Raw genomic sequence first — 16,333 nt, 5'->3', positions numbered from 1 at the left:
GTCTGCTAAGCACAAAGCAGGTTTGATCCTACTCACATCCTGCCTCACCCCAGCCTCTCACTTCCTACATTAGTTGTGGCAGGAGGTGGCACAGTTGGACTCCTGAACTTGAGCTCCAGCAGTAATTGGAGGGTTCTGCTTGATTTTGGCAGGACAGGGTTTGAGAAAAAGCTTGCCACCAGCTGTCCTCAGCCCAAAAGGGAGACAGACAAAGGGAGAGTCCAAAAGGAGCTGCCTTTTCATCATCCAACATACTGACACCAGTCAACACCAGCCAACAGGTCTGCATGGAGAAAAGGTGTGACATCCCGCCACGCTCCCCTATGGTGCTCCACATGCAAGACAAGAGGTGAAAAAGGAAAACAATATGGAACTGCCCATGGGGATTAATGCAGTCCAAACCCACTGAGTGATGTTTTTAAAACCCCAGGTTCTTTGGCAGGGAAATGAAGCTTGGAGGCCTTCTGAAAACAGCATTATATTTTTCTTTCCTGGATAAAGAGAGCTGCTTTGCCCTGACTGCTGCAGACTTTCAGATAGTGGCCTCATCTGAGCTCACAAAGACAGGAAAAGCCCCAATGGGAATGAAAAACCTCATGGAAAATCCTAGGATGCTCTGGGAGTGCAAGAGTGGTAGAGGAGAAGCCATTGTCCTGCATATGCCTTCAGAGAGGGCCAAAGCTTTCACTTTGAGGCTTGAGAGTCTGGCTTCATGGAATTCCTTTATACCCTCAGGATTTAAAGTACTGCAGCCAGGAATATGACAGTAAATGAAACAAAGAATTCCTGTGTAGGCAGGCTGCAAAGAGGGAAGTTCTTTGCTTCCACATTTGTGGGGAGCCTTTTAAATCAGGACTTCATTTTCCTGGGCTTAGAAGAGAAGGAAAAACAAATGGACAGTTGCAAGATGACAATACTGTGTTGTTATTTCACCCCATTCTTTTCCTCCTTTGGCAGGATGTTGCATAAATCCAGTTCTGGAATTGAGCAAGGTGAAAACTCCAACAGTTTCAACCGCTCTTTTGCATGGTGTTAGAAGGCACCTTTTGGATGTGTCCTGAAACAGAGATCTTGACCACTTCTGTCCTTTAAAGATTTCATTAGGAACATTAGCACTCAGGGCAGATCCCCCCTGCTTTGAGCTGATGCACTGTGCCATACATAGTCCCTACAGCATACTTAGGTTTCTAACCAGGCTGAGCTACTGCTGCTCCCTGCCACAACATGTGGCACACCTTTGCCTCACAGGCATCAGAGCTTCCGTGGCAGAGAAAGTGATTCCTAGACAAACACAGGATTAACTTTATCCCTGGTGATATAGCATCAGTGTAATTATCCCCTAGATAAAAACATCACTCATCTCTACTACAGCTGATGAAGTGCTCAACACCTTTAACTCTTGCAGCTGAACAGCCAGTGTTGTGTAGGAAGACTGAAGCAGCCCGAGAGGCAACATGCTCCAGATCCAAAAAGGTGAAAAAAAGTTATAAGCTCAAATTATTATGCTAGCATATGATATGGCTCATCTGTGATTCTTCACTGAGCAGAGGACTGGTGGCTTAACCTGTGGATGGCAGTAAAATATCTTTGATGGAATAATTGAAAGCATTGTCGAGAAGCATTTCCATTCAGAGTAGCTTTCTCAGGGGTTTATTGCTCAAGGAAAGCCAGAAAGAGTTGCATTGATTTGCAGATGAGATGACAGTGAAAACATTTTCAAATACTGTAAGGTATTTATACTGTTTCAGATTTGAGGATTGCTCCTAACTAATCTTTTCAAAGCTCTCATGAAAGAAAATCTAGCTTGCATCCTTTCAATGTATTTGAAGCAGACTGCTGTCCCTTTAGCTGGTTTATCTCATACAGTGCACCTCTGCATGCTGGAAATAGGCCAATACAGAAACATCTGGTATACCAAGGAGCAAAGGAACAGAGCAAAATTTAGGCTGCCTACAAGATAATCCTCCTGGTGCTGCTCCATGGGAGGTCTCAGGAGTCAGAGAAGGCTCAGTACCAGAACTCTTTGGTACTGAACTACATATAACACAACAATTTGTGAAAGAAGGGGGATGATGAATGGTTGAGTATCTACTGATTGTCTACATCCAGTTGAGCTTCTGGAACTTAACGGTACTGCAGGTGTTTCTAATCCCACAGATATTTGGTCCATTCAGATACAAGAAAGCAAAGCCTGCCAGTGACTATCCTGTCACCTCCCTGGGACACTCAGAGAATTTCAAGAGTGCTTCTCTCTCTGAAATACATCTCCTTTCAAAATATCAAAAGCCTGCTCCCCTGATTTGTCTCCAAGGATTTGTAATTTCAAGCCATTTCTGTGAGCTAAAAGGGCAAGGAAATATATGGGGAAACAGAAAATGAATCCAAGTAGATGAACAACACAGGTGTGGTGACAGCCATAACAAACTGTCCAAATCACAGCAGACACTAGAATGCCATCTAATGCCATACAGGTACACAAATGTATCTGAACAGCTGGTACCAGTATCTCCGGAGTCATAACTTTCCAAAAAGGTTTTCCAGTTCTCTGCAATGCGATTGCACCCCCTGGAGCATGAGGAATCACCGGAAAATTTGGGATTGTCTGCAAATATCTGAACTGGGAGTCAGCACTGAAGAACCACGGCATTCAAAGCTGTCAAGATCTGGGACTGCTGCTTGGGTCCCTGTATAATCCAACCAGCCAAACCCAAGCAGTACCAATACAGCAGAGAGTACATACCCGGAAATGAAAAATCCCAGCATAATCATTCTGGAATCCTTGATCCCTTGGTAAAACGTTTCCCAAAAATTTCTTCTGCAGTGTCAGGGAGCCCAGGGCAGCCAGCATCCAGCAGTCACCTCAAGGGAGATAAGAATGCAGTGCATTCAGTCAATTACCACTGTGGACTATAACTAACTCTTTAGGAAGGTGGACTTCAACATCTGAGACATCCAAGAGCTGGTTTGTTAAAAGAAACCAACGTTCTTGCATCTCCTGTCCAGCCCCCAAAGCACTGAATGCAGTATTCACCAGCAATGTCCACTGGGAACCCTGATGCCACCCAGCCATTCTCTTCTACTTTTATTCTCCTGTCTTTTGTGGTCATGTTGAAACCTGCAATCTAGAATACTGTTTAGGAAGTCGTCAAACCTTTCCGTGGGGTGAAAAATGGAAAGACATTTCTATATATAAGATAGTTCTGGTGTCCTCAACATAAAAAGGACATGGAACTGTTGGAACAAGTACAGAGGAGGCCACGAGGATGACCAGGGAGCTGGAGCACCTCCTGTATAAAGATAGGCTGAGAAAGTTGGGGCTGTTCAGCCTGGAGAAGAGAAGGCTGCGTGGAGACCTCATAGCAGCCTTCCAGTATCTGAAGGGGGCCTATAGGGATGCTGGGGAGGGACTCTTCATTAGGGACTGTAGTGATAGGACAAGGGGTAATGGGTTAAAACTTAAACAGGGGAAGTTTAGATTGGATATAAGGAGGAAATTCTTTCCTGTTAGGGTGATGAGGCCCTGGAATGGGTTGCCCAGGGAGGTTGCGAATGCTCCATCCCTGGCAGTGTTCAAGGCCAGGTTGGACAGAGCCTTGAGTGAGGTGATTTAGTGTGAAGTGTCCCTGCCCATGGCAGGGGGGTTGGAACTGGATCTTAAGGTTCTTTCCAACCCTAACTATTCTATGATTCTATGATTCTATGATATGGGAGCAGAGCTGCTTCCAAAGACAAGCATGGTTATGGGCCAGGAGAAAAGGATGGAACTGATAAGGGTGCAGACACATGTTGGAGCTGTGCCTACTTATCCCAGAACTGTGACCCTTGTACATGAAGCATCTGCCCGATCTCATTTGCACCTTGTCCTTATATACGTAGCGGGCAGGTGTCATAAATAAGTAACAAGGATTAGAGCTGCAGCATTTGGGAATCCTGTTAAATATCTGCAATAAATTGTGTGTGAACTTGTGTGAGCCTGGATTGACCTGCAATAATTGTTTACTGCAGCTACCATGGTCTTCCCATTGAGCACTCAGAACATAGCGAAACAAGCACAGGTTATTGCTTTGTGCCAGCCTTTTCCAAACCAGCATTATATGACCTTACCTATTTCTCCTTGCATGATATCAAATCTGCTAACTCCATCTATGATCAAATGAGGATTTCTCTGCAGTTCCTGGAAGAAGGAAAATGCAAAGAGCAGCATGAGTACCCTCCCGTGCCAGCAATGTGTTACTGCCCCTTGGAGCCCCTTGCTTGCTTACCTTTTCCACATCTGAAAACTATTCCTCTTGAACCCTGATGTTTTTTGCCTGTCACCAGCAGAACCAGAAGAGATACTCAGGCATCTCTTCTTTAGTCTGCTCAGCTATTCCTAGGGATGGGGGCTTGTAGCTGGGTGTGTGCTGAGCTTTCATCATCTAGTGCTAACAACACATTTCAAAGAGGGCTCTGAGCCTGGCTATAAAATCATGCTCTTTCCTGAGGGAGAGAGGGGCTCCCTGTGTGGAAACACAGAGGTTTCCAAGCAGTGCGGAGCAGGATCTGTACTTCAGCTCAGCAGTGGGTCTAGGAACGTTTTATTCTCTGAGCCTTTTTTGTTTCTATGCAGGACTAAAACGGATCAGCCAGGGCTGCTCTTCATCACTGGTGAGGAAGCTATAGAAAAAGAGCTTAATCTCTGGCTGCAAAATCCCATAGACCTGGCTGGCATTTTTAGTTCAGGGAGAATTTCCTTGCATTCCTTGAGTCTGGCTTGGGCAGTGAAGGGGAAATACTCCAGAGCCTGGTTAGCACGCAGAAATATGAACCGTTCTCCCATCTGTGTCTGCTATTGGTCTGGGATATCAGACTGCTTAGGCAGAAATGGCCCAAGCATCCTCTGTGATACCCTTGGCACACCCCGACTGGGTAAAGCTGTTTTGAAAGAGCTATCGGCCTTAAATAGGAAAGTCATCGCACACCTAAGAAAATGAAGAGATAAAAGGGAGAAAAAACACACCATCTGAGTAAGAAAAATAATACAGCAGCTCGTCCTTAAGCAGGCCCTGGCATTTCTTCTCCCAAATCGATTTGACATGCTGCACAAAAATGAGACCAGCGCACAACGTGACTCGCACGGTTGCATGAGCTCAGCATTAGCAAACACTGTCAGGTTTCTGAAAGGGCTTCACGATGATCAAACCCATCCAAGAAGTTTCCCTGTCAGGAGAAGATACAACGCAATGCTGCTGCTCCAGGCTGGTGGACACATCATGCTCCCACAGCACTGCTGACACCAGGGAAAGCAGCCCTGGCAGGCATCTTCCTTGACAGATGCTTTTGTGTAGCCATCCTCACCTATCCCGGGACTTCAGGGATTTGTGGCAAGAGATTTAACAACAGCATACAGGAATGGGTATTTTTGTTCCCCCATCATTTTTGAGGTTGTTGAAGTCTTAGCTGTCCCAGGGAGGGTGGCTGGGCTCTGATGAATGTACTACAATGCAGAGCGGCCATAGGGGCAACCACCATATAGAAACATCAGCCTGAAACTGATGGGAAGACAGCTGCTTCTCTTATGCAGATTCCCAAAGAAAGGGCTGATGCTCTGCTCTCTCCTGGGACAATAAAGCTCTTAAGTGCACTGTTACAGAGACCACCTGAAAAGTCAGCCCATTAGATGCCTCAGCAGATATCCTATTGCCCATCAAGACCGTTAACTCCCCAGTAAACAAACAGGGATGGGTTGAGTCACTAAGCAGGTTCCTTGCAGAGAACAACCAGTGATTTTGTCTAAAAAAAAGAAGACATGATCTGAAGTCAGCCCCGTCCAACATGCCTTGGCTGTGCATACAGATGATTGTGGCTATCATAGGGGACAAAAGATGAAGGCAAACACTCTTGCTATAATCCTCAACCACAATACATTAATCTTCGTTTCCAGGAGGGGTCTATTCCTACAGATTCAGAAGCAGAAGCTGCGGAAAAGGCAGGAGGGGGGCAGCAGTGGGGTATTGCAAGACCAGGTACTCAGAAGAGCTCTGGAAGAGCACGACCCCTGCAGTCAGTGGTGGAATGGCTGTTCCCTTGAAGGATGCTGTGTGGAGAGAGCCTGAGCTAAACACAGAGGGTTTCTGAAAGAGTTTGGAGACAACATAGTTGTGCTGGATGCTTTGGAAATGTGGTCCTTCTCAACCAGGAGGAAAGGAAACCTCCAGTTAGCTCCTCTTCCTTCAAAGTCATAAAACACCAGAAACTATCATCTACTAGTGAAAAACACAGCTAAGCACATAGTTGCCATACACAAATCATAGAATCACAGAATAGTCAGGGTTGGAAAGGACCTTAAGATTATCCACTTCCAAGCCTCCCTGCCATGGGCAGGGACACCTCACACTAAACCATGTCACCCAAGGCTCTGTCCAACCTGGCCTTGAACACCGCCAGCGATGGAGCATTCACATCTTCCTTGGCAACCCATTCCAGTGCCTCACCACCCTTACAGTATGCCTCGCTATTTGCTAGTCCTCAAATTGCACAACAAATAGAGAAACCACAGATTTAATTATGAATCTGTCCAGAAGCAGCCGCCTGTTTCACTGTGAAATTATGATGAGGCTTTGCAGCATCTTCCCTTCTCAGACTTCTCAGTTTTAGCTGGAGGGGTAAAAGAAGAGGAAGCTCAAGGAGACACGTGGTTAATCCTCAGAGTTCCCATGAGTCCAGCAGTGAAGGCAACCATATGGTCTGCAAGTCAAACACTGCCTAAACTTATCCCCCCAGGACAAAGCTATCATCACTGGCTTTCCCTGGCCCACTGAAGATTTCATTATGCATTCAGAATAAAAGAGAAGTTCAAGTTCAAACCACTTCATCCTCTGGGGAATAGTTTTACCACAGAAGTACTGTTTATCCAAAGGGCAAGATGGAGAATTAATTTAAGAGGTGGAAGGACAGCGCACTGTACATGCATTTGCCCATGAAGTTCTTTTTATAAGTGCTTGAAATTCTTAAGGAAGAACAAGTCCCCAGAAGCTACAGGTGAGTAGTGTAGATGTAAGCCACATGCAAAGGACACAGTCAAACATTCCTGCGGAAAACTGGAAGCCCAAGGTGGGATTTTGTGGGCAGCACAAGTCAGTCTGGTTGCAGGCTGCTCCTCAGTATGGTGGTCTGGCTGTGGCCACTTTCCCCCAGATCTCCCCGCTGGCCCAGCATGATCCAAGTGCAGGCTCAAGAGATGAAGAAGCAGGAGATGGCTCTTTGTACAGCACTCTCCTGATCCGTTCACCTTAACCCTACAGTAAAATCCCAGCCTGGCTTCTGTTCCTGCCACAGCATCACATCTTTCCCTTCAGCTGCACTTGCACCACTCCCTCCTGCTCCCGCTCCACCTTCCTGACACATCCTGCCATGGTAAGCCGCAGTGTTCCCCCTTTAACACACATGTTAAAAGAAATAAAAAGGCTGTGATTAATTGAAACCAAACTCTGTTCTCAGCTGGACAAATCTTAATTCAGCATCACTGATGTGCCTGGAATATCGTTGCTCTGGAACAAGAAGCAAACACAGTATTGCAGTTCCCTGGGCTGAGGGAACATGACTAGCAGCGCACTGAGGATTGGTCAGACACACCATTACGTACGTCCCACAACCACAGGAAACTCCACAGGGTAACTAACACAGAAACAAGGTGGTTGGAATGACAAAGGAGGGAAGAACAAAGGATAAACTGTGCTGGCACACACCAAAGGTCTGCCTGTTGCAATGACTTGCCTCCAACAGCTTGGGGAGAGAGAGAAATAACCAAGCAAGCTGAAACTAATGCTCCTCCTGTATGCATTTTCCCACTCTCACCACTTGGAGGCTAAAGGACTTCCCAGGCTGAAGGCTTTATCCACAGTTTAGTGTTTATTAGGCCTTTTGGGAATTGGGAATCTGCCTAATCTGTTTACTTTTGTAAGCTCATATTGCGTTTTTCTTTGACATTCTCTTAGACGGGAAGAACTGGGCTAATCTCAAGGGTTTTGCTTGCACCACCAGAACTCAGCTCCCTGCTTTACAGCAGAATAGCTCAAATCCTAATTACCTGTGGTCAATACAAATGCCTTAGTTGCTTAAAAACCCCTGCTCTGCCCCAGCTCGCTTTCACAATGGAAGATGGAGGTCGTCAGGCCCACACATGTAAGAGCAGAGTCCTGTTGGAGGACAGACTGGTGTGCAGCAACCAGCAGGAACAGAAACCAGCTCGGATTTTACCTGCAGTCGGTTTGCTTTGTGTGGCTCAATGCTAAAAAACAATGACAGTTGCAAACACAGGAGGTAAATACAACGGAGGGAAACAAGGGAGATAGACCTGTCTACCCCAAGCCTTTGAGAGGCGGTTTCCTTACAGGTCTTGAAACCTCCCACTTAGACCATACAGTACAAAGCTGGGTGTTACCAACTGTTCCCCTGTGGTCATCACACCACAACCATATAATCCTGCTAGCTGAGTCCCCAGCCTGAGAAGGAGGGAGGCAGGCAAGACCATCAGAGTGCTGCTTCTCCCTTAACCTGTGATCCATGCATTCCCCCTCCACACACACACATAACCAGCCCTCTCCAAAAATCAATAGATCCAGGAGATACTACGCAAATAAACCCTCCTCATTTAAAGCCTGTGCAGAAAGATATAGGTGATAAATGGAGATGCACTGCAGCTTCCCCGGCTGAAAGATACGAACTCTGAAGCTGAGGTCAGATGCAATCAGCCGAGTAGGCAAGGGCTGACACAATGGCAGCCTGGAAACGCTGTTCAATTACACTGATTGCACGCACACCCTCAAAATAAGGTGAATTGATTTTGATTTCCATCAAGGAGAAATACTGAGCAGGATCCAAGGGCCCTGTGGCTCCTGGGAAGCACTGGAGCTGTGAACTCCATCAGGAACAGCCGGCAAGCAGCTTTGGCTCATGCCAGGGAATGGCCCCAGGTTGACAGACTTGCAAGTAGCGCTATCCCTCATCGCCGCTCATTTCCCGTAACTTGCTTTATTAAAGCACTCATGTGACAATCTGTATTTCTCACTCCCACCCCTTTTTCTTGAATATAAGAGCTAAGTTTTTAAGCTAACTACAAACCATTGTCTGATTTCTTGCCTGAACCAAACCTGTCTTTTTCTCCCCTCCAGCTAGACAGGCCAAGGCTGATGCAGTAGGAACTCAGCTCAGTTTATCTGTCTGGAAAGATTTTGACTTCTAAATGATTTTTTTTTTCTTGTAAAAGGATCCATTTTGGCTTAGTCAGTTCCTGGGTTCAAAATTCCTTCATGCTGATGGTATTTTCTGGGAATTTAATAAAATGCCAATGAACAAATAATCACCAGAAGCAGTGCAGAATCACTCGGGTCCTGACAGGAGGTTACATTTGCTTTAGGAAGGGACAGAGGAAGGGAGGAAAAAGTGTGAGGAAGCCCTTCTGCAAAATTACTGAATCAAATGACAAATCACTTTTCCCAGCAAACAAGCACTGGCCCAAAATGTGTCATTTCCCCAAATGCTTTTCAGATGCTAAGTGCAGCAGCACAGTTCTGAGCCTCTGCTAAGAAAAAAGGATATATCCCTTGCTCAAGCTCAAACTAAAGTAATCTCTTTCTGTGGCTTCTACCCAAGGCCACAGACTGGTGGACTTCTCTTAGACCCTATTCTTCGCTTCCCCTGACACCAGATATGAGATAAATACCCAAGAACTCCATGCCCTGATGCTGTGAACAGACTGTGATGATGCAGAGGAAACCCATGTTGGTTACGTCAGTCCTTTCACCACACACACTCCTACAAATTGTATCAGAGGCACTCAGTGATTTCTCTCACGTTGATCCAGGCCTGTCTACCTTGTAGCTTTTCCCTCTCTTCTGGTTGCCCCCCAAGCATCACAATCTGCGTTAAGCAGGGGATGGACTTTTTTTGCTCAGCAATCCCTCCCTCCATAAGGGAGCTACAGGGTCCTGAAGAGACAAAGGGTGAGCAGTGCAGGAGCAGTGGCCTGTGACCTTGAAGACTCAAGAAAAATCTTCAGCAGCTTCACCCTCTGCCCATTTTAGTCTTTTTGTAAAGCATAAGCACTGAAGATTAGAAACTATCCTTAACATTTGTAATGGGTATCGTATTGAGCCAGCGGTGGGCTATCCCTGATGCAGGGGCTGATTGAGTACATGGTTATCTCCTCTCACACATAGAATCATGGAATGGTTTGGGCTGGAAAGGACCCTAAGATCATTATTTCCAACCCCTTGCCATGGGCAGGGACACCTTCCACTAGAGCAGGTTGCTCCAAGCCCTGTCCAACCTGGCCTTGAACACTGTCAGGGATGGGGCAGCCACAGCTTCTCTGGGCAGCCTGTGCCAGGGCCTCAGCACCCTCACAGGGAAGAACTTCTTCCTTATATCTAACCTAAAACTCCCCTGTTTAAGTTTGAACCCATTACCCTTTGTCCTATCACTACAGTCCCTGATGAAAAGTCCATAGCATCCTTGTAGGCCCCCTGCAGATACTGGCATATACCACATTCAAAAACATAAGCAACGTTAGCCAAGGTAAAGCATTCCACATTCAGCACCACTACAATTCACATTGTCTGGATCATCCTAATTCAGTTTCTTTTTGCATTTGTATAGTACTATGCATTATGGTCAGAACCAGAGTGAAATCTTTAGCCTAAACCTTAATTGATCAAAATTGTGTATTCAGCAACAGCAGATCATTCCACGACTTCCTCTGTTCCACTCAACTGCTTGTGTGAAGGAAAAGCACAGAAGTTCATTTGTTCTGAACATTTCAAAAGAAGCCCCTCAGTTTTTTAAATCTGACATAACTCTTCAAGGAGAATTTCCCTTTGGTTTGGCTTTGGAAAGGCCCAGCTATAGAAAATAATCTGTTCAGTTTAAAATAGAACTTCCCTTCCACTCCTCAAAACTGTAGGTGAACCAAAAGAACAGCTAATTGCAGAGCTCCTACTGGATCTGGTACCTCCAGCCCCACTTCTAGTAATGTTTGAAGTACCCCATGCAAAATCTCCGTTAGAAATTGCACACGTTTTAATGGACATAGACTGAGGGCCTGGGGATGAAAACACAGCCTGGAACAGTCTCCATTTGATGGGAAACTGCAGCTACTGCAGAGTTAGAGGTGGCATTTCAGATGTTGTCCTGGTGCTCCTGACTCACGTCTCCCTTCAGAGACTCCCATACTGAATCAGCTCACTTTACAAGCCACGTGCTATAGCACCAACATAGATGGAAAGTGCTGCCTTTACCTTTGCACACACAACTTCTCTGATACTTCCAGGCCCTGCTGCTGCAGCAGGTAGTGAGAAATTCAAGCCTCAAGTCCCATCCCTCTTACCACAATACTCAGCCACATCCTTGTTGGTGTCCAGGTTGCAGCTTCTTCTCCATCTACTGCTTCACCACATCACATTCCATTTACACCAAGGCGGGGGCTTCCCACCTTTCCATTCAGGCATCCGCATTTACAAGCTCTGCAGGCTCCCTCTGCTAGCCTGTTTCCCTTCTGGAACCCATGGCTTTCAATGTCCATGCTGGTAGCAGCTTCTGATGCTACTATGCCATGGCCACCACATTGCCAGCCTTCAGTGTACCCTCATTGCCCTACTTGCGTCTGCCACCTAAATAAATCTTCCCCAGTTGTCTTGTTCTGTCTCTCACAGTTACTCTCCCTACCCTGAGGGTTTCCCTCAGGAAGAAGGACTGGTTTGCTCCAGCCCAGGGAAGCCAGAGGCCCCAGGCACCAGTGCTGTGCTCAGAAAAACCCAGCAAAGGAGCAGCACATGGCAAACCCAGTAGCTGCATTAGCAGCAAATGGTACATAGCAGTGCTATATAACACAGTCATGGAAAGATTCCCTAAAGCAGGTCCTAGGATAAAAGGGCTGAGTATGTGATTCCACCTTCCAGTTTAAACATCCGTATGCCAGATAATGACAACTGCCTACTAAACTGCAACTGCAAATCAGCAGATAAACACACTTCATCTCATGCCTCGTCCCAATTACTTTAAATAGGTATTGCTGAGTCAGTGGCTTGGATTACAGAAGTTGGAGATCTTTAATAGAATTAGACAGCTTTTCAGGTTTGCACAAAGTCCCCCAGAGGCAGATCAAAGTGGGAGCACTAGTTCTAGTCAGGTTCATTGTTGGAAACAAGCTTCCTATAAAAATGCACCCAATGAAATCATTAATGTTACAGAGGTTATCTTTCCTCCACACATCCCACTTCAAGAATCCCCCAGGTGTGTGCTCCCAGTGGTCTCCTTGGGGTAACCAACCTCCCTGGTTAGCACAGATCTCCATCCCTAAGATGAAGGCCTTTAGCCCCTGGTTATCAGTGCTCCCATTCAGCAGCAGGGCTACGGAACACCCAAAATGGCATAACTCACCGTTGGCCTCTTCCAGTGTATTTGACGCAGCTTATCCTCTGGGAGCAGGTTGGGACCGATGGAGCTGACATGAGCAGGGAAGGTGGCATCCTCATAAAGCACTCCTTGGTTCAAACACAAGGCTCGCAGGTGGTTGAAGTCCTGGTTATTAAATTTCTTCAGGTTCTGGAGGCTTCCCGTTGTCCCTGCTGCTTGCCAGCCCCGCTCCGACGTTAGACCAGAGCCAGGGGCAAACATTGTGCTCCTTTCCTGTGAAGGGGAGACATAGACTGCTATTAGTTTCCTGATCAAAAGTGGTGCGCTAAGAGTGTATGGGAAAGCAAACACCTCCCCCTGCCCCCGAGAGTTTGGTGCTTGCAAAGCTGGGGGCAGTCACAGTGACAAAATCCTTATTAGCTAGAAATGCATGGGGAAAGAGTTGTTGTCAAATCCCAACTGGTTTATCTCAAACCAGTGCTGTCACTGCTACAAGTTCAATTTTGAGTCTACCCTGAAGACAGGGAGCAAAGCTGTTAACAAGCCGCTGTGTTAGCATTGAGGTGCAACACAAGTGAGCATGAGGGATGGAGCAGGAGCTGCAGACATAGGGGAAGATGGAGGTGTGTGAGCAGGAAGGATGCTGTGAGGTACCCAGGGCTCTTCTGGCCATGTATCATGCCTGTGCACATGGCATTTTTGAGTTGCTTTATTTCATTTCCATTAGTAAGTGCTTGATGGACTTACCTTTCCTTGGGTTCTGCTCCATCTGCTCCAAAGACCCCATGCGCATTGGGGGTGGCTTCCAACCAGCTTATACAGACAACCCACTAGACTCCCTACAGTGCTGATATAGGACCAGCAGTTCCTGCCCACGGCTTCCACTTAAGATGTATCTTCTCATAAATTAGCACTAGAAGATCCACCACATGCCCTGGGCAAGCCACTCCTACATTTAATTAACCAACTTCACTGTGTTAATTTCTAGCCTGGAGTCACTTAGTTCCACTTTTAAGTCACAGGATGTCACATCTTTCCACTCCCCCCCCTTTTCTTCTATTTATTTATTTATTTATTTACAGTTTTGGTAGATGAAAGGCTCTTTCCTACCAAACAAACTCATCTGTAGGTCCAAGATGTTCCTAGTGCAGCACAGAGAGCAGATGGCTCCAGTAAGAGCAAAGCCTCAGATTTGTGTAGGGAATCATTCACACATGTGAAAAACACACTGAAGGTGTGATACAGCCCCCCCCCCCCCCCCCCCCCCCCCATGTTTTTTCTTAGTGTAATCCCCATTCTCTATCCTTCAAGTCACTTGGCCTCCTGGCCTTGTAACAACAGCATAGAAAAAATAAGGAGTTTTGCATCTCATTGTTTTAATTAAAAGCCCCACAAAAAAAATCAGATAGAATTCAGAAACCTCCCTCGGCCAATAAGAAGAGAACGTTCCCCTTGGGCTTGCATTTTTTAATACAATGGAAATAAATCTCATGTAATGTACCATAACACGACAAGGGAATGGCTTCTTCTTAACAAATACTCATTTGAAACTGTGCCCAGGCCCCATGCATGCTAAGATCTATTTCTTGCAACAGCGTTCCAGCAAAACTGATTAGTAATTCCAAAACTCAAATTAAAACTAGCAGAGCTTGAAGGCTGGGTCTGACACACGTTCCCTCTCTTCTGACAGAGAACAAGAGTTTTTAGCGTGTGTATGTGTGTGTGTTTAATTGCGTTGTTTAACATATCCGGAATAAATTAGCATCCAGACTGAAGAAAAGAGTACACTTAACTGCTTCTCCCTGGCAGGGATAACTTTATCAGCACTGTGTCTGGGGGCACACATGCACAGATACACAAGCAATATATCCATCCGTGCCACTGTGCAGGCAGCGATACCTAGCCGGCGTTGTCCTGCCTGCCCCAGCGCGCTCTGCCAGCCACTTCGATTGGAGGGGGAAGCATCCTGAACCCTGGCCACAGCCCTCTCCTGGTTAACCCTCACGGGTGCATCAACAGCAGCCTTTAGAGGAGAATATTGCCTACCTGGCAGGGGGAGCTTCTTACCATTACTGAACTCTGAGACAGAAAGACTTTAAAGGGACAAAGTCATAATGCAATAGGTCTCAGAGGCATTGCCCTTGGACTGGTCCTTGCTACAAGATGTTGGAGGAGATTGGGAAGGATTTCAAACACTTGCAAAAGCTGGTGTCAGACATAGAATCAAAGAATAGTTTGGGTTGGAAGGGACTTTAAAGACCATCTAGTTGCAACCCCCTGCATACACATCTTTTGGGTACAAATGTCACGCGTCACACAAACTCTGGAGAAGAACAAGAGACCGCCTCTCAGCTAAGGACAGAAATCATTATTCACAAGGGATTAAACATTTACTTAGTCCTGGCATCTCCTCCAAAACATTTATTTACCCGAAACCTGGAAAGGTGAAATCACACCCCAATTTGCATCTGCTGCTCTTTTTTGATTCCTCTTCCTTCCCAGCAGGGAGAGATCCGTTTTCTTGATGGCTGTCTCAGAGGGTCGAATTGTGAGGGTGGGGAAGGGAAGTAGAACAGTGGAAAAGCTACAGAGAGGATAAAAAGAGATCAGGTGCGACAGTTGGAAGGGATGGGAAATAAAGGGGGAGTCCTTGAGGATATCAGAACAAAAAGGTTGGTGAACCCTGCAGAAACTAAACCTGGGAACGACAAACACCCACCATTTCCTGCATTAAACAGCTTAAAAACCAGCAGCAAATGGTGTCTCTCGTTTCCCTCCAGCATTCATTCATGAAAGATGTCAAGCCACTATTATAATCAGGTACTCAATGGTGGCAAATGCTACTGACAGCTAATTACACTTTGCATAAAGATTTATGTCAGAGTACAGACATAATTTCCTTCAATGGCTCCTGATATTTTTCACTGAGTAAAAAGTAGAAACAGGCAATTAGAAAACATGCGTCTGCTTCACAGTGAACCCTCTCCTTTCCAATGATTTCTCAAATCATTTCCATTCCATGATGGCTCAGATGGCTTTCTGTACCTTAGGAAGAGCAGCTGAATTTTCTCAAACAATACAAGGAACACAAGAAAAGCCAAAAAGCCAGCAGCCCTTCTTTTCCTGCTTCCCCTCAAACACTCCAAACTATCAATCAAAGGTTTCATCTCACCCATAATATTCAATATATACTACAGTAACTCAAGCACTTTTTCCCTCTAAGATGCTGCTATTCACGTATTTGGAGCATTGTAAAAGCTTCAAGGAGTCAGCTCCAGAACTGTCTTACAATGAAGGGAAGTGTGAGTTTGTGGGCTTTCCTTGCATTCAGATTAAAAACACCGACAGCAAAATGAGCAGGCAGAGCAAGGAGCTGAACTTGGGCATCCCAGACCTCAGATGGACAACATCTCCTTGTACATACAATGTGTGAAAGCCTTGAGAGCACAGAAAATCAAAACCAAAGCCAGGCATCTGGCAGTCCTCCAGGAGATTACATCCCCAGTGGCATCTTGCACAACCTTCTGCTCCAAAAAGCCTATGAAATACTCCCTCCTGGCTATTTATTAAGTCAATTTTCTCCTCATTTTGCATACATAGCATAGGACAGTTCCAGATACCTTTTTTCTACCTCATTTAACAGCAGCCTACAGTAACTATAGAGACCTCCTCATCTTAGGATCTCCACTCCCACTTGATTCAATTACTTCTGACAACTTACCATTTTACTATGAGGCTCTTTCTAGGACAGCAAATTCATCTTTTCTTCCCCTCCAGGTACCATTAAGGACAGGAACTCTAATTTATTCTATCTCTCCAAGCGAAATCGTTCTCAGTGTGTCTGTGGTGCTTTCCCAGCACCATTACATGTATTTCACCTGCTTCATCTTGTACTAAGTAAAACAGCAAAGGGATGTTTTACCTGCAATGCCTCCGGTGT

General features: G+C 45.9%; 1 protein-coding gene across 2 annotated transcripts in view; it reads right to left on the bottom strand.

The window, feature by feature from the left end:
• The window catches only part of CAPN13 (calpain 13), a 47,354-nt gene extending 32,317 nt beyond the window's left edge, over nt 1–15,037 (bottom strand). The window contains exons 1-4 of one of the 2 annotated variants that reach the window (XM_057400053.1): nt 14,823–15,037; nt 12,418–12,666; nt 4,105–4,174; nt 2,741–2,859 (exon numbers count right to left, since the gene is read on the bottom strand). In XM_057400053.1, coding sequence (XP_057256036.1) covers nt 2,741–2,859; nt 4,105–4,174; nt 12,418–12,654 — 426 coding nt within the window. In that variant the 5' untranslated portion in view covers nt 12,655–12,666; nt 14,823–15,037. The remainder of the gene's footprint in view (nt 1–2,740; nt 2,860–4,104; nt 4,175–12,417; nt 12,667–14,822) is intronic. The other variant, XM_057400052.1, reaches the window with a different exon arrangement.
• Between the last annotated feature and the right edge of the window lie 1,296 nt (nt 15,038–16,333).

This window comes from Pezoporus wallicus, unplaced genomic scaffold (assembly GCF_028554395.1).
Source record: "Pezoporus wallicus isolate ANWC-B61680 ecotype Strahan unplaced genomic scaffold, APGP_CSIRO_Pwel_v1 contig_7339, whole genome shotgun sequence".
Taxonomy (NCBI): Eukaryota; Metazoa; Chordata; class Aves; order Psittaciformes; family Psittacidae; genus Pezoporus; species Pezoporus wallicus.
The sequence above is the reverse complement of the archived record's forward strand: the minus strand, read 5'-3'. Positions and strand labels throughout refer to the sequence as shown.